This window comes from Periophthalmus magnuspinnatus, chromosome 14 (assembly GCF_009829125.3).
Source record: "Periophthalmus magnuspinnatus isolate fPerMag1 chromosome 14, fPerMag1.2.pri, whole genome shotgun sequence".
In the NCBI taxonomy this organism is placed as follows: Eukaryota; Metazoa; Chordata; class Actinopteri; order Gobiiformes; family Gobiidae; genus Periophthalmus; species Periophthalmus magnuspinnatus.
Window position 1 is genome coordinate 12,916,535 of NC_047139.1, and position 23,412 is coordinate 12,939,946.

At 36.4% G+C, this 23,412-nt stretch overlaps 2 protein-coding genes across 3 annotated transcripts in view; both read right to left on the reverse strand.

Annotated features, from left to right (window-relative positions):
- Positions 1–1,841: 1,841 nt before the first annotated feature.
- orai2 (ORAI calcium release-activated calcium modulator 2) lies at positions 1,842–14,320 on the reverse strand. The gene is made up of 3 exons (XM_033979037.2): positions 14,037–14,320; positions 10,290–10,522; positions 1,842–6,151 (listed from the first exon to the last, which is right to left on the reverse strand). Exons 2-3 carry the CDS (start codon positions 10,515–10,517, stop codon positions 5,606–5,608), a joined length of 774 nt encoding a protein of 257 aa, XP_033834928.1. The 5' UTR covers positions 10,518–10,522; positions 14,037–14,320; the 3' UTR covers positions 1,842–5,605.
- Positions 14,321–18,160: 3,840 nt separating this feature from the next.
- The window catches only part of usp28 (ubiquitin specific peptidase 28), a 31,987-nt gene continuing 26,735 nt past the window's right edge, over positions 18,161–23,412 (reverse strand). For both annotated transcript variants that reach the window (XM_055226536.1, XM_033977741.2), the window contains exons 24-26: positions 22,840–22,963; positions 22,254–22,452; positions 18,161–21,407 (exon numbers count right to left, since the gene is read on the reverse strand). In XM_055226536.1, coding sequence (XP_055082511.1) covers positions 21,232–21,407; positions 22,254–22,452; positions 22,840–22,963 — 499 coding nt within the window. In that variant the 3' untranslated portion in view covers positions 18,161–21,231. The remainder of the gene's footprint in view (positions 21,408–22,253; positions 22,453–22,839; positions 22,964–23,412) is intronic.

The window sequence follows — 23,412 nt, forward strand, 5'->3', positions numbered from 1 at the left end:
CCTACTGCACAGGAGAGATACAACATAAACATTGGCTATTAATCAGTGGTGGAAAGAGTATTGAAAATAAAGTACTGTTACCTGGGAGGCAAATGTACTCAATTATTTAATTTACCACAACTTCAGAAGCATTTTAGGTCACACTTTCATACAGCTACCCCAACAGGTTTAGAGATCTACTAAAAAAAGTACTATTATCCCAAAATCTACTTAAATACAGTAACGTGATTATTTGTAATGAGTTAATTAATTTAGTATTATAATGTGTTTTAGCTGCATTTATATATATATATATATATATATATATATATATATATATATATATATATATATATATATATATATATATAAAATTAAAATAAAAACAACATTGTGTGTGGTTTTATACTTAAATCAATAGTGTTCTGCATTTCATTAAGGGTGCATGATGTAACATCTCTGAGGGACTGCCACCTGATTGTCTCACCGGAGATGCCATTTGCATAAAAGTTACATAGTGCATCAAACATTCTTTCTTTATCTTTATTTATACAGGGGAACCCAAGGAGGGCTCGCTTCTTCATGGGTGCTCTGTTTAAAATACAATACAAGCAGAAAAACAAGCAAAACAAATAAGTATACAAGTCCATATAAACCATTAAAAACAGATGCAGGTGTGTGTAAAAGTTTGTTACCAGATTATTAAATTGAAATTGTGTTACCAACCTGTGTTTCGGTTGTGCTTTTTTTTTAATTATGTCAGTCTATTGATCATCTATCTATCTATCTATCTATCTATCTATCTATCTATCTATCTATCTATCTATCTATCTATCTATCTATCTATCTATCTATCTATTTTTTTCTAAGATTGATAATAATACAATAACTTGTAAATGGCTACTGGATATCCAGATATTTTGTGTTTAATGCCTGATTCCACATATTGTCAGACAGATGAATCAAACCACAAGAGTAGCCAAAAATTTTTGCAAGTAAGAGTAATGTTACTTCAAAATAAAATCACTCAAGTAGACATATTAATGTAATGTTTCAAGAAATTACTTAAGTAAGGGTAAAAAAGTATTTTGTGAAACATTAAATGATTAAATCTGGTATTTTGAAAACAGAGACACAAAAATAAGACAAACTAAATTATATCTGAAGGAGCGGTGCTAGAAACACAAATGTTCATCATTGCACATTGACAACATAAAGCTTTAGTCACTTATAAACTTGCTCACAGTGAGAAGAGTAACCAAAATGTTTACTCAAGTAAGAGCAATGTTATTTCAACAAAAACATTACTCAAGTAGGTGTAAGAATACACTGCTAGAAAAATAAATGTAACTGAGTGCTATCCACCACTGCCACAAACCCTCACTAAGGATCATAGAGTTGAATAAAAATATTTATTAAACAAACTATTTCTTAATTTATAACACTGATGTGTCCTTATACACTGTATTTCAGTGATCCCAGCTTTGACCAGGCTATACTGTTGTGGTGTTGGGCAAGACATTTCACACCTCAGGGCAACTTTGGTTATAGAAGCAACTTAGCACTAGTGGTGTCATGATACTAAAATTTCAAACTCTTTTCGATACTCGGGAATAGACGCGATACTCAATACCTATTATGATACCAATGACAATAAAAGGATGTTAATGTCATTTTTTGCAGTATCAATACCTGCTCAAATAAATATCTAGTTTAAAAATTTGTTTCAGTATTGATTAGTATCTGATTTTTGATACTTTTGACAACCCTACTGACTACCACCAAGTATGAGGAGAAAATGAATAATGAAATGCAAATCTACTTGGTCTAAAAAGTGCTATATAAAAATGAAACAACTGGCCTTTATTTTGTAAATGCTTTATTCTGTCTGCACCATTTGCAGTGCAGCTTTGTGTCAGTAACAAAACAAACATCACGGCAATGCTTTGGTCAGTTACAATATTTGGAATGTTATACAAAAGATGGCACATTTTTCATGCTTTATCCCTCACATTTTCCATCTTCACCACAATAACTTTTTTTTGGCACAAAATCCTGTATTTATCAGCACACTGTACGAAAGTCATGCCAAGTTTCATTTCCTCTTCCTTTGTCAAGAAAATATTCAAGGTAATATATTACGCACAGTTGACTCCTTTGAGCTTTTAGCCATGTTACCTGATCAAAAACATGCCCCGAGTTTTGATTTGTTTCATTCACACATGTTCGAGTCATCCTGCATTATCGGGCTGTCTACATCTCCAAAGTGCAAAATGCTTTGTTACACCTTGTGATGTCTTCAATGGCAGTTTAAAGTTAGCAGCCATTTTTAGCTTAAATTGAACTGGTTTATAATGCAATACACTACATACAATATTATTTTGTTTCATGCCTTGTCCAGTTGAGATTGCCACAGAAAGTCTACAGTATCCTCTAGCGTGTACTGAGGGGTGGAGATGGTTCAATATAGCTTCAAAGTTTGGCAAAGTTCGGCAATTCCAAGGATTCAAATTACCCAAATGATTCTAGTGAAGGTGTAAGGAGTTTAAAAACACAGTGAAATTATTTCTCTATTACCACTTAATGACATCACAAGATGGAACAGAGGACGTTCAGTCTGAAAGACAAACACAGCCTAAAAATACAAAATAGGATCTGTGTGCCAACCATGTGTGAATGAAACAAAGAAAAACAAAACACTCCAGGTACATTTTTGATGAGGAAACAACATTGTAACACAGATAAAAAATGACAGTAATATAGGCCCTTTAAGTTAACAAAAGCAAACATATTAAAAAGAGCAGTATTTTTGACAGTAACATTCACAGTGAAGCAGCACCAGAAACTTGTGCAGTAGAGGCTTGAAAAATATTCAGTAACAGTATAAAAAGTATCTGTAAGTAAGACATTTAGAAAGCGGATTGGTTGCACATTGAATGCATCACCGACTCCACTTTAGGCTTACATTACTCTGTGTCATATGAGCCGTGCTGGGAAAAGTGCTTGCGAGTATATAGCCCTCCTCTCACAGTAAAAAGTTTGAAGTTACAGAACAGCTGAGAGGCCTCGAATGCACCACTAGTTTAAAGAAGGCAGTATGGGCCTGTCTGTGTTAAAGGTGCTACATGCAATTGCCACAGTGAAAAAGAAAAGTAGGCACACATACAAGAGTCACGATATAGACTAGGGATGTACTGATATGATTCTGGTATTGGATGTCAGCACTAATCCAGAAAATATGCTGGATCCAGTATCGTCTTAAAAATATCAGTTCAGCCGATACCCCAGTTGAGCCAATAGATTTAGGTAATGAGACTATTTACTTATCACCATTGGCCCAGAATATCCCATAATGTTTGAAGTTTTATTTATAGAACGTTTGAGGTATGACTAATGCTACAAAACACATTTGAGTCAGTTTTGTCTTATGTTATTTTTGATTTAAGGAAATAAGTGCCATCATAAGTCCCTGCACTAGTATCGGTTGATATCAGGTAGATACTTAAAGCCAGAGTATCAAAATTGGTATCGGAACTGAAAAAGCTGGATCAGTGCATCCCAAATATCGACAAAAATGGCTGGTTTCTCAAGTTGTAAACATTGACAATATTTTTTTTTTCCTTTGTGTGCCAAAATATTGCAAAATTATCCATATTGCATAATTTTACAATATGATCTTTTTAAGTTAACCAGTCAGAAACTTGAATAATTTACAGGAATAACATAAGAGTAAGTTTACAAGAGGTGGTAGAAATATGGCCACTTAGATCACTTATTTTGTGTTTTTGATTTACTTACCACTAATAAACCCATTAATAACTCTATAAATAGTGATACTACTACTTTGTTCCTGGTTGGGTCAGATACATTTAGTTTTTTTTTTCTTAATTTTAGATCCCAGAGTGGAAATTATTGTACCCTAGTCCAAGCATTTGATTACTTTCCAACTGTCTACATCTTGGAATAGTTACATTACAGATACAAAATCCATATTAGCTGGACAAATATTGGGAAAATAAGCTTTACCGGTAAAATCAACAGTAAAGTCTAAAAAGGAAACAAAGTATAAAAATATGTTTGTGTTTGCCCTGGAGGCCAACTTCTAAGTAAACACATTTTTCACTGACTGCAAATAGACCTAGCTAGTGCCGCCTTGTTCCCGTTTATGGTAATCCCATCTACATTTCAAACTGTTTAAATTTTAGTCCATTTAGTTTCAACAGTGGAACCTTTTAAATGCATATATAAAGTTCTCTGTAAACTTCGGCTGACTTATAAAAAGCCGGTTAGCAAATTAGCACACTTAAAAAAAAGAGTAAAAATGCTAACAGTTTAAAATAAAGGTAGATATGAGCCTGGCTAGCTAGCGCACAAAATCACAACATTGATATGAGACTAACAACATAATTTTGGTTTAAATATTTGTCACGTACTTTATTTGTAGTAGTTGGGAACTGTTTCTTATTTTCTGTGGTAGAAGAAAGCCCCAGAGCCAGCTCTTTTATAAATCAAATGATTAATAAGTGGTCAATATGGTTTCTTGCAGCATTTTTTCAGGCTTAGCTAGGTACATGCTTTTTATATTTTGTAAAAATTGGCCTCAGAACCAATTCTAAATCAAAATCTTTAAAGACTAAAGCAGCTAGCATTGCAGAGCTTGGATTGATTTGGTATTTTGATAAGCTAGCTACATGCTTAACCCAACTCAATGACATTTTATCCTTGCAACATTTGAGTATTCACAACTTGGCATTTGAGGATGGTGCAATTTTGGTTGATTTTTAAAGTTAAGGGCGTGTGCTGTTACATATGTAAACATACAACAAGGACTGATAATAAATGGTTACATGGCTAGTGGTTTATCTACCTTCAGGCATATAAGCCCTAAAGAAGTTATCCTTAATGCTAAATAAATACTAGCCACCTGATGTGTGAAGTTGCATTCATTTTATTACTTGATTGTATTTGTGAAGTTGCATTTGTTTTCACTGTTGACTGTTAAAATCAGCAGAGTCGCTAGTGGCTAACAAGCGACAGAAAGAAGTGACTAGCTAGCGAACATTTACAATTAAGCTAATCATGGTTATTTTATTACTTCCAAATATAGACTTACTGAATTAAACATTTAAAAACCACATACAAGTCAGAGGTAGCCAGTCGGAATATGAAATAGACCACCTGGCCAATCAAGTTATATTACCTGGAAATGTTGGCAAACTGCTGAAATTTTTCAATTGTTTCAAACTTTTCAGTGCTCACATGAACGCAGCCTTGTATAGAACTTGCAGTGAATTTGAATGGCTGTTAAGACTAGATAAATATAGCTTAGAAACTATGATTTGGCTTCCCTTTTCTGCATACCACTCTTTCCTTATCAGGAATCCTGTTTGAATTCCAATTTCAACTGTCCATTTTTTTTGCTTTGACTAAATTAACAAACATCTGTGGAAATGATTGGCGTCTTCTCATGTGACACGTCCAAATATTTCCCCAACCAAAAATAGTCCAGGCCAGAAAACAGTATCACATAAGTAGCCCTTTTATGTAACAATTCCCTCCTGTGTAAATTCCACATAAAGAATAAATAAGCGAGTATTGGCAAAGCAATAAAAAGTCCATGAATATTTTAAACATTCTGTAACATTCTTTCATGACCATCCAACTGGATTTTTATCTTGTGCAATTCCTCAATCTCCTGGTGGTGGCGCTCAGTCTTGTGGCGCACCAGTGAACGATAAAAATGAATCGTGAAAAGCACAAAAATCACTCCCACTGGCACCATTATGATCGTGGATGCCAACGCAGCCTGCCACCCGCTGTTCTGCGGATCCGGAGGCGGATCTTTTGGAGGCAGCTCTGTTTTGGCGTCGACAGGCAGGAATTTTATCCAGCACAAAAGGACAACTTCAGCCAGGAACAAAAGGATGCCCAGTGCAGTTGAGAAGCCCCAGGCCAGCTCGATGTAGTGATGCATGCGTTCATGGGGGCTCTCGCTCACGGAGTTGAGGTTGTGGATGTTGCTAACTGCTTCCACGTTGGGCAGGATGCAGGTGCTGATGAGGAGGGCAAAGAGGTGCACAGCGACCAGGACGGTGGTGCACACACTGAAGGCAATTAAGAGCACCCGCGGGTAACTGTACTGCATCTCCAGCTGTACCTCCACCATGGCCACCTGTGACAGAAAGTATTTTCAAAGCATTAAAGTTGTTTACCAACAGCTTATTAACTTCCTCGAAATTAACAACTCCTTTGATGTCTTCCAATCAGCTTTTAGACCCCACCACAGCACTGAGACTGCTCTTATCAAGGTGACAAATGACACACTGATGCAGGCAAAGTCTCAGTGTCAAAGGCAGCACTCAGATCTAACAGGATCAAGACTGTTGATCATGGGATCCTCTTACAGAGACTAGGGGACTGGGCATCACTGGTACAGCACTAAACTGGTTCAAGTCCTATTTAGAAAAACAGGGAGTACTTTGTTGAAATTGGAAATTGTATATCAGATAAAATGTCCCTGACCTGTGGGGCGCCCCAGGGTTCAATCCTGGGACCCCTGCTGTTCAATCTCTACATGCTGCCGTTAGGCGAGTTAATAAGCAGCAATAATGTGTCTTACCACAACTATGCAGATGACACTCAGATCTATGTCTCACTGGCAGCAGATGAATATGGACCAGTGGATTCACTCTGCCACTGCATCCAACAGATCAGTGTGTGGATGCAAAACAACTTTCTTCTGCTAAACTCAGACAAGACTGAAGTCATCATCTTCGGCCCACAGAAACATAGAGAAAGTGTCAGCAGTCACCTCCAGTCTCTCTCTCTAAAACCTCTAAAACCAAATCAGGCGAGAAATCTAGGGGTAATAATGGACTCAGACTTGGACTTTAACAGCCACATCAAATCAATAACATCTGCAGCTTTTTACCACCTAAAAAATATTGCAAAAATCAAAGGTATACTGTCAAAGTCAGATTTAGAGAGACTTATCCATGCATTTGTCTCCAATAGTTTAGACTACTGTAACGTCCTGCTCACTGGCCTCTCCAAACGAGCCTTAACACAGCTGCAGTACATCCAGAACGCTGCTGCTCGGGTCCTGACTAGAACCAGGAAGTACGAGCACATAAGTCCTGTGCTCAGGTCTCTGCACTGGCTCCTGTGGCTCAGAGAATAGACTTTAAAGCAGCTCTGTTTGTGTATAAGTCTCTCCATGGCCTAGGTCGAAAGTATATCTCCGACATGTTAGTGTCATATGAACCATCTCACACTCTGAGGACTTCAGGGACCAGCCTCCTGCTGGTGCCCAGAGTCAGGACTAAACATGGGGAATCAGCGTTTAAGTTTTATGCAACTAAAACCTGGAACAGTCTTCCTGAAGATGTGAGACAGGCCTCTACTTTGACAATGTTTAAATCCAAGCTCAAAACGGTTCTGTTTAGCTGTGCATATGACTGAAAGGTTTTTATTCTGCGCTCTTCTCTTTTAATGGTAATTTTATGATGATTATTTATGTTTTGATTTGTGTGATTTTAATGTCTTTCTTATTCTGTAAAGCACTTACCTTGTGTACGAATTGTGCTATACAAATAAACTTGCCTTGCCATTAGTATTGTAGAATAAATGGAAGTATCCCGAGAGTTGAAGAGAAGAGGCATGACGCAGGAGAAGTTTATTTACTATCAGTACAGGACCCAGCACCCGGAGGCATGAAACGTCAAGACATTATGATAGTGTTGTCCATTCCAGTCTGGCTATGTTTCTGTTGTAGGGAGTATTATACCTCCTGATGACATAGGCCAAAATAACAAGAACTGAGCATAAACTTCTACTACCTTAGAACTCCTGCATAATGCCTCTTCTCTTCAACTCTCGGGCTACTTCAATGTATTCTACAACAATTACTAATTTAGAAATCCTCTAAAGAAGTTGTTCTTAAAATACTAAAATAAAATACTGTTAAATAAATACTAGCCATCTGAAATCAATCAAAAGGTCGACTAATTTACACAATAGTGTAGTCTAAACACGACTTTATTTTCTTAAATACATGCTTAAGTTCTTTGAATAGTAGTAACATATGATTTGGATATGATGAATGGTCACGTTTATCTACCTTTAAGGCACTCAAAGCACTTTACATCAAAGAACCACTCTATGTTTGCCTGAGATCCAGAATACACACTTTTCAGCCAATCGGGGATACGCATGGCCTGTCCATATCAGAAAAAAAAAATCAAGGAAAAAAATTAAACAGGGGGCTGAAAAATGCTGCGGATTTCTGCAGATTCAATGAGACAAATGCTAATCTCTGTTAATCTGAGGTGAGATCAATTTTATCATTGGATAAAATTTATCATTTATCACTTTTTTAATATAGTAAAAATCCGGTACAGCACCTTTAGCGACAACTAAAGCCTGTAGCCTGCCTGAATAACATATGCTTTAAGAAAAGGGGCGTGTATATCAATCAAATCTTATGTTATTACTATTCTGTCTCAGTATTCTCATGTTGTGGGGAGTACCTTGTAGATTCCCTGAGAGTTTTGCATGTTGAAAGGAACAACAAAAACATGCAAAGAATTCCCTTATCTAGTATGTCATCAATACACAACATTCCACCTAAATGACAAGTACAAGGACCATATTTTCCTCAAAGTTTAAGCACATATTTAGGACACTGTTGTCATATATTTAATTTGCCAAATAGTAACTATTGTGTAAATTAGACAAGTCTTGGGCCTTATGGTTGCTAGGTAATGGTTATGGAATTACCTCAACGTATGTCAGATATGCTTTCCATGTTGAACAGGAATGTTTTAATGAAATGTGAACATTAGTCTATCTAGCTGCCTCTTTTTTAGTGTGCTACTAAACCACTGAAAACTATAATGCATACTCATATTGTTGTTGCTTTTAATATTGTGTTAAAAGCAATGTATTACTAATGGTATGAGGAAATTTTTGATCCTAATATTGGTAGCTAATCTAATCTAAACCATTGAAGTGCATTACGAAAGACAGGACAGATATCTCCAAATCAGTAGTAGCGGTCCAAGAAATGACTCAAGAGTAAAAAAGTATTTGGGAAAACTACTAATCAAATAACAGCAACTTAAAGAGTAACTGTTGGGAGGCAACATCTGCTTTATAATTTGCAGTTAATGTAACTGAAAGGTCAAACCAATAAATAATACTCAAAATCTGGTATTTTCAAAGGATGGACACAAAAATGAGAAAAACTATTTAATATCAGAAGGAGTGGTGCAAGAAACACAAATGTTCAAATCATTTCAAATTGTCAACATAAAGCTTTGGCACTGGTTTTGGTTACTTTTCCTACTGTGAGTAAGTCTTTTACTCGAGCGATATTTTATTAAAGAAATAGTACTCTTACTTAAGTAGTAAAAGTATGCTGCTAGAAAAGTACTTTTAAAAGTACAGTTCCTTCAAAAAGTTACTCAAGTAAATGTAGCTGAGTAAATGTAACTGAGTACTACCCACCTCTGGAGAAGTAACAGTTGCTTTTAACTTGGTATAATATTCATTGTGCCTATCTGGCCTGTATGTTTATTTTATTTCCAACCAGACCAAAAAAAACCAAAACTCTTTTGACCTTTACTCATGTTTAGCTAATTCTTCAGCTATGCACTGCTCATATGTCGTAAAAAACATCCAGCATTTCTGTTCCTGCATTAAGTGAATTTTAAGGTTAATATAGTAATATATCCCTTAACTGGAAGTTTGTTACAATATGCACATATAATATACATGAACCAATTCCGTTCAGGTTCCAATTCAGTTTCCTGTTAAAAAGGTGCCATTTTGAGGACTTTTTAATCGATCAAAATAAATACTATTTTCTTTCAAATTGGTAAACGCTAGAGCCCAGTCCATATATTGACTGGGAAATATCAGCTATCAGCCAAAAACTAGCCGATATGCCCAACAGTTCATGTGGACATGTTATACCTCATTATAAAAGGTTAGGCTACAGAATACAGCCTCTAAGAGATAAAACTTGGCCACTGCAATGTCCTATATTCTAACATAAATGGATAAGGTTCTGGAAGCTTAGAGCTGTCTTGACTTGGATTAGTGGCCACTTACTGGTACTGCAGCAAGAAAATCCAACTAAGACAGTTTTTTCTGATCAGATTGTGTTTAAACAAAGCTCATATTAAAGTCTAACAGAGCAGACCTAGCAGTGTCTCCGGTTAGCTTCACCCCCCTGCCAGAGAATGGTGATGACATCAGCTGCAAAGTAACAACATAATGCAGGCCTACTTTACATGTGAGAGACTGACCATAGCAAACCCTGAGAGCAGAGCAGAGGTGCGGCTGGATGCTTTGAGCTTGGCTCGGCTCAGGTAGAGCTTCCTCCAGGACAGAGCCTGCACAGAATGGTGGTTGGAGCTGACCAGTTCCAGGTAACTGCGTCTCACCCAATCCCTGTAGTCCATGCCCCCATCGTCAGGAGGCTGCTGCCCCACGGCCGGAGAGGGGGGGCCCATAGGCACGTTCAGCTCACTCATGGTGCCTGTCGGGAACAAGACATGATGAGAAAAATTAGTTCAATATAGGGCTGCAGGTTCTTTAATTTGCAAAGATTAAAGACCCTGTACCTGATTTTTTCCATAATGTATTTGAGCAAAATTTGTCTTGCCTCAGTACAGATATATTGTATAAGCAGCTCTTGAGGTCAAAATAAGCCCCCTAGATAGAGCTGTTAAGTGATGTCGCTTCTGGGTCCAAATGGCAACTTGTTTTTAATTTTTATTTAGCCACAATGCTGGAAGCGACATCACTCTTAACAACTCTATTTTGTCTGATAATTTTACTGTACAATAATTAGAAAGTGCAAGTTAGCATGCTAGTTGTTGTTAGGTTTGCTGTGACAGCAAAACTCTGACTCTGAAAGTAGTGTAAAGTGCTTATAAACTCATCACTGTGAATAATTAAGAGGCTTGGATGTGTTTTTTTTACCAAAGAAAAAAATCAGGTACATGGCCTTTAATCAGAACCAAATCAAATTCACAATTTGAGTGGACACAATTCGCAAATCACAAAGGCTGTAACTTTTTTTTTTTTATACCATAATTTCCCCCACAAAAAACTGTCTTATTCTGCATTAAAAAACTGCTAACCGTGTAGTTTAGCACATGTGATAAAACATGTTCTGGAATATGATTCTTGTATTAGTTGTCAGTTCATATTTCAGTCTTTTTGTAGGTTCTTCTGGACACGTTTAAAATTTTTTACTTTGAACAAAATTGTTTAAATAAAGCGAACTGTAAATCTAATCACAATGGTTGTCAGAAAAATTGCAATGAGTTTTCCCCAAATTCAATATTTTTGTACGAGTGATGCATCTGGGTTGTGTGTTAAGCAGCCAGACAGAAGGTTGTTGATTCAAATATTGTCTGAATATTGTGTCCATGGGCAAGTCAGACATTGCCAGTTTTAGTCACAGTTTGATTATTGTAGTTGCGAGCTATTATGGGCTAAAATTGTAAAAAATAATAATAATAATAAAATACAATATATGAATTGTGTTATTGTAAGAAAAACATTAAAAAAAACAATCATCTGAAAATTACAGACTTAAAGTTGTACTATGTAACTTTTTAGGTGAAGGGTTGATCAACAACTTGTCTCCAGGGAGATGTTATTGCATTGTTTTAAAATGTGACATTTAAGATTCTCCATGAAGATGAGCATAGTCAACTTTTGTTGTTGTTATTATTTTTGGAATGAAATGTTGAGTCATCTAAGGGCCTGTACAGAGCTCGTGAGAGAGAGCGTGTTCCGTGTCAAAAATATGAATTTTATTATGGTACAATAACAAGCAGATTAAAGCTTTCCCATAACAGTTTGTTGGCTCAAATCCAAGAAATACATGACTCTGTATTACATTATTAAAAAAGACATGCATTCAAGATAAAAGCATGTTAAATGTGTTTAAAATATTTAACAAAAACACCCGCATTGAAACTTAATGCGTGATTTATTGCCCTTTAGAACCACACAGGAAGTACCATAATATTGATCCTTAGAGTCCACTTAATTAACTTGAAGTGAGTGAAAAAGTGAGTGAAAGTCAACTGAGATATAATAGTGAGATATATATCTCACGATTACTATTTAAATTTAAAAGCAGCAAAGCAGCAAACCATCCCGTCTTCTGCACAAAAACTACCAACACTGTAGATTAGATCTGTAGAAACATGTCCTGAACCATGATTCTTGTAATAGTTTGTCAGTTCATATTTCAGTCTTTTTCAGTCAATGTCACTCTTTGTCAATTCTACTGCACAAGTTTAGAATGTGAACTTTGAACAGAATCTTTCTTTTAAAAAAATCTCATCACAAAGCTTGTCTGAAAAATCGCAACAACATATTTTTGCCCAATTCATTGAGCCCAAAATGCAAAGTAAAAATGATTGTGTACATTAGCAAAAAAATGTTGACTTCAGAATATTAAACCTTTTTAAATGTATTTAGCTCCTAGGCCTGCACTGACTATTCACTGATGGCAGTCAAAAAAAGTAATATACAAATAAAACTAAACTTCTCAGATCTAGTAGGATATTTCCAGATTTTCTTTTGTAGATTTTAATTCTGTCAGGGTATTTAAGGGTGCATTCACACTTGCCCCTATTGGGCCCTGGCTTGAGACCAGTTCTAGTCCTGGTTTAGTCCTGATCTAACCTAGGATTAGTTCTAAATTTAGTCCCAGTTTAATCCCAATTTTTAAGCGGTCTACCTAGGAACTGTATGTAGCCTATACTCTTACTAGTAAAAAAAAAGGTACTACAATCATAACTGAACCAGGGTTGCCACTGCAGATAGAGGACACATACAAGTTTTTCTCAGTATATGGACAGGCCATGTCTATGTGAAAGCTCAGAACCTCCAGAATTCACTCACTGAGCTTCAGAGGCTTCACTAGCACTGTTTAATGATTGGCTGTAGGTGCTGGGGTTTAGGTAGTGACTATTCAGATCAGAGTCCTTTTAGGTTTAAACCAACTGGATTTCAGCATTAAAACTGGCAACCCAAATGAGAGGCTCACGTGAGCACCAAATTAAATGATGTCATGCAGTCGTTTCCATGTTTTTGAAATTAAGAATAAATCAGCATTAGGACTATTATCAATAAAAGCTATAGATGATTGATTTTAACATACCTCATAGCAGGGGATACAGATATGTCACATTTATTAAATTTAATCTCGAAATCTTATGCAAGAACCATTTTGAGGCCATTTTATACATTTGCACCACCAGCCACTGTGTGTCAGTTGTTTCCCTGTTTGGTCTTACTAGGTGTGCCCAGGTGTACCTCTGTAAAAGCTAATTATGGATGTCTCAGTGCTACAGATAAGAGGCATACAGTTTTTGACCATGGTTGTCCTAGTGTAGAAAATGTCAATAAAAGGAGTCTTCATTAAACACATGAATATTGGGCTTTTTAAATGTGCATTCTAACACCTTTAAACTCCATCAGTCTAGTAGCTGGTGGCACAGGGCTGCATACATACAGTTCATCAGTCCCTTTAAATTTGACGTGGTGTTTGAGGTGTTTTTATTATTTCATTATTATTGTTCTTGTTGTTAATACTACTACTACTAATATTAATAATAATAATATTAATAATAACAAATCTTTTTTTAAATTAGAGTCTATGAAAAGCTAAAATCAATTTATACTTTTTAGCTTTGCCATCACCACAGCAAGAACATGAGGACCACTACCAAAGTGCATACGTATATATTTAGAAGGTGCTGCACAGGATCCCTTTACCAAGTTAAGCTGACAGAAAGCAACCAACTATTTACTTTAACAATTTATAATGACAATTCAAAGTTTTAAAGCAATCACCACTAAATAATGCCCTCAATTCGCTTTAACTTACATTTTAACCATTCCAAAACCGCAGCAAACGACTTGATTTGAATGTGGCTAGCAAAGTTAGCACACGCTTCCTGATCTGTGACACCATTGCATCTTCTATGAAAGAAATGGCAAACGCAATTCAAAATGTTTCTTACCTAATCTATGAGGCGATTTCTTACAGCCAATCCCGGAAGACAGATGCTGCAAAAAATATGAATGCGATGTCCCAGGAGAATTGTTTAGTCGGATAACTTTTACTGATCACGCTTCTATTGTTTTCGCTTCAGATTGGTCCGGAAAACGTCTGTAGCACTCCAGATTGTTTAGTGTCATTGTATTGGCTCCTGATTGTCTGCTAGCTCTTGTGTTGTTGAAGGCATGGCTTTAAATGAGACTAAAACCACACGCTCACATCCGCTCTGCTTGCTGCTCGCAGCCCAGACCGGAAATACAAACGAGAGGGTTTCCGGTTTGAGACTTCAGTACAAAAGTGGTTAGGCGTGATCGTTCTTTAGAGTTTTAAAATGATTGTCATCTATAAATTACAGTATATTTTGGCGGTCTGTACTGTTAGTAATATTGTAAGGTGCAATTATATTAATAAAGAACAACACATAAAGTAGAATATTAAAGGTCCTATATTATGCAAAATTGACTCCAGTCAGCTTTTAACCATGCTAGAATGTTGTTACCTTATCAAAAACATACCTGAAGTTGTGTTTTGTTTTATTCACACATATTTGAGCAATTATTTCTTTATTATTTGTCTCCAAATCTCAAAATGCTGTTTCACCTTGTGATGTCATGAAGCAGTGGTTTTCAAATTAACAGCTACTTTTTACCTTTTGTTCAGTACAGATGTTAGGGCTGAAATCATCCAAATTATTCTAGTGAAGGTATGTGAAGTTTAAAAATCCAGTGATGCACTTCCTGTATTTCCGCATGACATCACAATGTAGAACGGAGTGTTTTGTGTTTGAGAGATGGACTCAGCGTAAATATGCAGGATTTGTGTGGTATACATGTGAAACAAAGCAAAACTCCAGGTATGTTTTCGCATGAGGAACACAGATCTGAAAATTGTGTAATATAGCAATTACATCTTCAAGGAGATAAGTATTTGGTAGGCCTTCCACCAGAAAAAATTACATGGTGCACACATTGACTGTGTATGATAGGATCATTGAGAATGATTATAAGAGCATTAATGGGTTACATTATTGGGTATTAAATTAATCATAAAAGACAGTAGCCTATAGCCTATTTATTATCTACAATATAAAATGCAGGTAAACATGATCAACAAAATAGTTCATTATTTTAAGGTTAGGCAGAGGTGGTTAGAGTAGCCAAAAATTATACTCAGGTAAAAGCAAAGTTACTTCAAACTAATATAAGTCAAGTAGAAGTTTCTTTCATATCACATAATATAATGTTATATCATCAACATGAAGGTTTTTCTCTTGCAGACTTACACACGTGGCTGACCTAGCCTATAAGCGGACTAAGCAGCTGCTTAGGGCCCAGAGGCCACCAGATATTGATATTTATATTGAAAATAATGATTGGAAATTGTTTTTCTTCTGAAAACTAAATAGTCTAAATATCCCTCTTAAATGATTAGATGTGTTTTATTTCCAGTATCTAGATATGTGCCGCTTACATTTGTTTTTGAATCGGGCAATGGTGTGGACAGCTACATGTTTACACCGGTGTGAAGGACCCCTCCCCTCAAGGTGCACTCTGGGAGCACTGAGGCAGCAGAGGGACATTTGAATGGGTGTTTACAAACTAAAAGACTAAAAGTTAGTGAAGTTATGTTTATTTAAAGTATGGGACGATGCATGAAGAGCCCAGAGGAAGATCGTTTTGGGGAACGAGGGACTTTTCAGAGAGGACTCGAAATATGTCACTATTTTACATCAGTGGAGCTGCAGATAAAACAGTGAAGCTGGTCGTGTGTAATTCTGGAGACAAGATACACCTCAGAGGACAGTAGGTGAGTCTGTTTATTACACTGGCTGTTTTTGGTGTTTAGAGACAAACCATCAGATGATGTGAGTGTAGTTAAAGCAGATCACTGCTCTTGTGTCAGATTAACAACGTTGATTATGGCAGAAACCTCTTTGTTACATCTGCTGAATCAAAGGACGACATGTGAACGACTGAATGTGTTGTGAATGCTCATATAGGAATACACCCATACCACTTTATGCAAAACGAGTACTTCATTTTGAGTTACCGCTGATACTGAGTAAAAATACTGTTTCCAGACATTATATTTACAAGTGTTTGATTTTAGTGGTAAATCTAATTCATTTCATATGATATTTACAGTATATCCTACTTTTTCATCTTAGAAAACTTATCTTATCTACTGAAATTACTGTAGTTAGGTATAATTCCAATATAATTTATTTAGATAAGCACCTGGCTTTAATATTTCCTACTTCCTCTTTGTAGACTGCGCTCCGTGCTAACTGCTAACGAGCTAACTGCTAACGAGCCGCTGTTAGCATAACGGTGACTGTCGTGTTACTTTTACCACGTCACACTTCCACCAGTATAGGCATGCTACAGGTCTCTGAAGCTCTGAACCCGTTCTATTCGCTAAAGTGTTTGTCATTTATAATAAGTCACAATGCATGCACAGGCAAATAATCGCCAGCGCCCCTTAGCAACTTTAGCATGCTACTATCGTAAACACAAGAACCGCGCTGATATCCTCTGTCAACTGTAAAAAACATTTTAGAGTGCTAAATATTTTTATATTTCATGTGACAGTCACATATGATGACAGCTGGACTAATGTGCATCTTTATGGCCTTTACACAGTGCTCAGCTCAGAGCTCACTGCTCTGTGGAGAGATGAACTGTGAGCTTCAAACAAGAGGCAGCACAGTTACAGTGATATCGGCTCTTGGGATCGACAGCCCATTGACGAGTACGAGCACTGGCACCCATACTGTTATCAGTATCTGTGCATCCTACTCATTAATATTCGGATTTACGTGAAATCTCTGCATCCAAAGCCTGACAATAAACATCCTAAAATCCTCTCTTATTTAATGTTCAGTCCTTCCAAATGGTCTGATTATTATAAATGTGATGTTATGATCTCTTATGCAGATGTTAACTTGGATCACTACTTTGTACTTGTTGCATGGTATGATTTTGAAGTAAGTGTATCGTTGCTTAAGTACATTGTTTGGCTTCTCTATCCAATTCTGCATTTTATGACATAAAGAGTTGATAAATCTAAGCCCACTTTAATCAACTGGAACATATTAAAATGCACCAGAAACCAAGGAAAAAATGTCCAGAATTGTAAAATTTCAGACCCCCCCTACCTTACATGTTTTTATACTGTTATACTTGTGGTCTAGAATTTGCAGTCTTTTTACAACTGCTTGTGATGATGTCTTAATATTGTTAAATATGAAAATGTGGTACTGAAGTGGCGAGGGCCCACGAGGACAAATTCAGTTTAGAGCCCCCGAAAGGCTAGGGGGAAGAGTAGCCAAAACTTTTTCTCAAGTAGAATACGGCGACTTCAACACAAATATTACTCTAGTAGTTTGTTTGTTTTTTCTCAAGTAAATGTAACTGAGTACTATCCACCTCTCAATTCAGGTAAAGTTTATTTATATAGCACATTTAACATAAGTTTGAACTTTGAATAAAAATAGAACATTGTGAGTATATTGTAAACAAATGTCTTCCTGTTTGGAATGAGCTATGATAGAAGGATCTCCACCCAGTACATCCTCAGGAAACTACAGATTGTTTTTAAAGCACACTATGTAACTTTTCTGGTGGAGGGTCCACCATCTTCTTGTCTCTAGGGAGTTGGACTTGTATTACCACATGGCATCGCAAGGTAAAACAGAGTGTTTTCTGTTTGAGAGAAGAACTCAGCCTAAATATGCAAGGTTTGTGTGTTAAACATGTGTGAAGGAAACACAACTCCAGGTATATTTTGGATGAGGAAACGGCATTAAAGCGTAGATTTATCTACTACTTAATACTTTGATAATTGGGCTTGTTTGTATTAGTGCTTTATCTAAAGCCCATGTGCTACCATACTAATGCTAATGTTTTTTTGTTTTTTTTAATTTTAGGTATTAAACTGTTCTTTTATAGTAATAGGCGTGAAGTAAATGGAATAATTATCAATGGTTGTGCCAGTATGGTGTATTGACACAAATATAATATATAATTGAGAATGCAGATTAAGTCATTATAAAAAAAAAAAGGATTCTCCGGGAACAACACAAAATCAACAGGAGGACTTTTATTGGGACAGAGGCACTTAACTACAAAGCAGAGCGACATTTATGTACATAATTTCATATTCATAATACTGATGTAAATTGTGCTGTGTCGACCAATGTGAGACCCACTCAGGGCTGCCGGAGCAGTGAAGTCTATCCCTGAAGTGACTCAGCATCATAGTACTTGTACATATTTCAACAACAAATACATGGAGTAAATAGCAGTTGTCCCACAGACAGAAAGCGTATTAAAAAGTCATATAAAACATATTCAGAATGTTATTAGACAATGTGTAGTACATATCTAAAAGTAACATTATTGAAGAATTTTACCAGTCAAGTAACATTCTGCAGAATTAACTGCTCCATATGGTTCAGCTATCAAATGTTTTTAAATATCAATTTTCAGTGTTTATTTTAGACCATTGCATGATTCAAATTACATTCAGTTACAAAGAAATAGTCTGTTGACTAGGGCTGCAAGATTAATCTTGATCAAATAGAAATCGCAATTTGAATGGACGCAATTAGCAAATCTCAAAGGCTGCAATTTTAAAAAGTGGGGTATTACAATTCTACATACGGTGCCTTTTATTGTTTTGAAAAGGCTATATTCGCCGAAAACAACCTACTAACATGTTTATATCAGTTTCCCCACCCATTTGCCCCCAGCGCTAAGTCATTCCGCCTTCAGTGCTATTACAACACAGTAAGCGGGCATCCCGTTAATGAGACTTCACATCATGTTTGTCAAGTTGTACTGTAGTGTATTGTTTTGTGTACTGTTTTTATTTATGAGAAATGGTCGTGCGGGAGCATGTACGACGTAGGCTTGTGGGCTGAACATTGGACACAATCTTACAGCTAACTGTGAGGGTTCGAATAGGGCCTGGGAGAGATCACTGGATTACTCAAGCTTGCATTGATTATATCTAAAACATTATAACTTCAAAATGCTTTGCATAATAATACCCAGGCTTTAAGTATCATAAATTCCTTTTTCTGAAAACTATTAACCCTTTAATTTTGTGTATTAGTTTGTCAGTTCATATTTCAGTCTTTTTGTCAATTCTTCTTCATGAAATGTGAACTTTGAACAGAATCCTAATATTAAAACACAAATCGCAAATCTTATCGCAGTCACACTGCTTTCCAGAAAAAAAACACAATATTTTTTCCCAAATCATGCAGCCCTAGGGTTGACCAATAAGAGATGTGGCCTATGATGGCATATGGCACTGTGAAAATAATGATTTTATGTACCATAGAACAAAACTCTTCAGTGCAAAAATGAAAACTTCATGATAAGTCTGCTGTGCAAAATAAAGGATATATTTAAAAAGGAAATAAAACTTCAAATATAGAAGCTAAGCTGTAGCCAATATGAAAGTTACTGCAACTCAAAGGTATGTTTAGAGCAGTATTGCACTCTGAGTCCATAAGCTGGACTTCAACATTGCACACATCCAGTAGTTGATTTAGATAAACTTATAGATTAGCAGAGATGGAAAGAGCACTGTAAATGTAGTACTGATGCCACAATTTGTACTGCAGTAAAATTATACATAAAAAAAAAAAAAAACTCAAGTACTAGTTACTTTTTTTTTTTTTTTTTTTTTACACAATATCAGTAGCATTGAGCAGCTCAGTCTTATACTCAATCCTCATATTTTCTGAGCTCTTATATATATTATTATACTCAATTACATATTGTTACTTTGCAGCTTATGTCAACATTTCCAGGGATGGGGAGTGAAGCTAACTAGAGGCACTGCTCTGTCTGAACCTCTGTTGCTCAAGTCAGACTTTAAACTCAGCTTTGTTTTTATACAGTCTGACTTACTGACCTCAAGAACTTACTTGGAACTATGACAGGTGAGTGCGTGTGCTGTTGAACAAATTCCTTTCAAATAACATTACAGTCACAAGCTAACTAGCATTAGCTAACAGTTTTTCAGTTACTCACCCTTCTCTCTTGTATCATTGTTGTTTAAATGTATTTTCTATTTTTTCTGCTGTGCATTCCTCCATAAACATACATGTAGTCCCCCCCAGCATGATGTCATTGCAAAGTATCAATGCATGTTTAAACATCTACAAAAAAAAGTACAACTAGCCCAAAAAATACACTTAATTACAGTGACGTGAGCATTTGTGATAATTTCTTTCCATGCAGAATAGGCAGATGAATAATGACAAAGCACACGTGCACATGTTGGTGGATCTACAGTTTCTCAATCTAGATTGTGCTCACGTGCCATGTTAAAATCCCTATAGTTTAAACTGTCAGACTTCAATGATGGAATTTGTTCTTTAACTGTCAGATTGCAAATTTGTTAACCTGGTTTATGGTTAATATTTCTGTGCCAGTTTTTGTTTCATGTGGCAATGTCTTCTTTGCAAGTACATATGAACTAAAGTGAAATTATTTGTATACTATCATGGCAAAAAGTAGTGTCATTATTACAATGGCAAAGATGTGATTTTTGTCTGTTGAAAGAACCTTTAGCCACAAGATTTTTTTGGTGGAATTTGTGAAACAAATCCCTAACTAAACAACAGTACATTTTAAAAATCTCAATCAGATAATAATTGATAGTTGATACCGTAGATACTCATTTGAGCAGGTTTCCATACAAAAAAAAAATCACTGAATAGCTTTAGAATGATCTTGAGCTGTATCAGAACAAGTATAAGACCGAGTAGACTAGTATATGCCCAGTATGGAACCTACCTGGACAACTGAGGGATTACAAATATTTAAGGCCACATGGTAATATAAATGAAAGTAGTATGTTGAAAATTACATTGCATTTTCTAAATAAAGAGTGTTTTAACTATCACTGTGGTATTGAAATTGGTATTGAGTCTATTCCTTAGTATCAAAATCGAGGTTGAAATTTTAGTATTGTGACACTATCCCTGACTCATAATGACAAAGTTCAACAGTAGTAAATGTTGGATATTTCTTGGATTAACAGTGAATCTCCCATAGAGTTATATAGACCTCTGCTCTCCATCTGAAAATATGACATCATCAAATTCTAAAACATGACCACAGCCAATCACAGAGCTGTTACTTGACCCGGACCACAGAGGTGCTGTGGATAGACTCCATGAGCGCGGCCAGCCGGCTGCACAGGTCGTGGGCAGCATGCACCTGGATCTTTGGGGGGTCTTTGAGCACTACTGTCTCTGCTGAACAGTCCAGGACTCTGGGCAGGAACTCGCCCAGCTTCACCTGCAGGGACTCTGGGGACACACACAAGCAGAGGATCCATTATTATTCAAGAAAAAATGGCAACAAGCCATATGTTATATCATATTTTTTGTTTTGATATTTAAAAATCTGTGTCCATACAAAAGTAATAAGTTATTCTATTTCTTTCTAATATTAATTAATTATTGTCACAAAAATGATGATCAGATGTGGATGATATATCTCCCACCTTCAGTCAGTAATAAATCTAGAGTTGAATGAGATGCTAAATTAGGCTGGGCCAAAAAAACAAAAAAAAACAAAAAAGAAAATCCTTTTCCCACACTCAAATAAATTTAAGATTGTACTAACAATCTTACCTTGTTGCCTATTTCAACCATTCTGGTGGTTTATAATTTTACTTCCTGGTTGGACACAGCAGCGGACATGACATAAATGGAGGTAATTCAACAACTGTTACTTAGCAACTATAATGTAAACAAGGACCTAAATCTGGGTCCTTGTTTACAAATTGCACAATAGTTATGATTAGACTTAAACAAATGAATGATTAACAACTATATTGTGTTGAATGAATATTTAAACTCCTTGTGTAAAAACCCCTGCATTTTGGATGGAATTTTCTGTGTTAATGACATAGAGGTATTCTGTTTTAGAACTCACCTCTACTTCCTGTATTTTAGTACTTTTCTTATAAACTTTTTTCTTCACAAACTGCCACTTGTAAAATTATGATAAACATTTACCACAGGTACTACCCCACCAAACCAAGCCATAATTGAAAAAAACATGAAAACCTGTCATTTGCACTTCAACAGGAAACACCACATGAATATTATTGATGATTAGAAATGTCGGGCTGAATTGGCCTGCCATACCGTTCATGTCTTGGCTGAGGCAGCAGCACCAGTGGCTGCGGATGCTCTCCAGCGTGTCCCGGTCCTCCTGGGTCAGAGCAGGGTCGCGACTCATCAGGTGTAGACAGGGTATCACACACTCGTCCATAAGGGCCAGGGCCTCTGTCACTTTGTCCTCCTCACCGCAGCAGAACCACCGCGACGCGCTCTCATTCAGCGTCTGAGACAACAGAGAAATGAGTGCCATAGGAACCCTTCAAATGTGCTGAAATTCCCTGAGCTCACTGATGGGTAGTAGGGTTGTCAAAAGTATAGAAAATCAGATACTAATCAATACTAAAACTAGACGTAACGGTGGTAGTGAAAATGGGGTTAGATCAGAGCAACGACATGTTGAACACAGGAAAATAAAAATTACTCAAACATGAATGAATCACTCTAAATACAACTTTGAGAGGGTAAATGTGAAGAAGAAACAACTGTAACACACCTAAAAGCTCTTAAAAGTCAATTTGGCACAATATGTCTCCTTTAAGTAGGATTATTATACTTATTGGGATTAGACTTAGCCACCCTCTCGTTTACATGCATTTTTCTTCTGACTCACCATGAGACATTTCCTTCTGTACACAGAAATAAGGGAATCGTCCACTCCACGTTTGGGTCCGTTCTTGAGCAGAGTGCTGTTGGTGTCGTAAGCGTGAGCCAGGTAGGTCAGAGCTTCTCTCATTCTAACAACAGAAAAGTCACATTTTAAGATGGTCTAAAAAGGTTTACTTAAATAAATTTGATAGAGAGGTGTAGGTCACTACTATGTAATCACGTTAAATTCGAAGCAGCCACCATATTACCTTTTAATAGCCAAAGAAAAAACTCTGGATTAACGATGTAAGAAAGATTTTATCAACAACATTTAGGGATTCAAAATTCCCCAATCCCCATTTGTCCTTCAAGTGGCAAAGCCATTTATGTTATAATTTGGTGTTTTGGTTCTCAAGACAATTATCCAATCAGAAAGCAGAAAGAGTCTCACATGAGTGAGGGTTTCCAGTTTGAATACTGAACTCCAGTTAGTTTAACCCTAAAAGGATACTCTCTGATCTAAGTCCTCACTACCTAAACCCCAGCACATGCAGCCAATCATTAATCAGTGCTAGTGCAGCCTCTGCAGTATGTGTCC

What these genes read in the sequence shown, in the direction of transcription:
- orai2 (XM_033979037.2), bottom strand. Translation starts at nt 10,517, where the DNA reads ATGAGTGAGCTGAACGTGCCTATGGGCCCCCCCTCTCCGGCCGTGGGG. An exon ending in TGCTCTCAGGGTTTGCTATG is followed by an intron (nt 6,152 to 10,289) that starts GTCAGTCTCTCA and finishes TTTCTGTCACAG; the next exon opens with GTGGCCATGGTGGAGGTACA.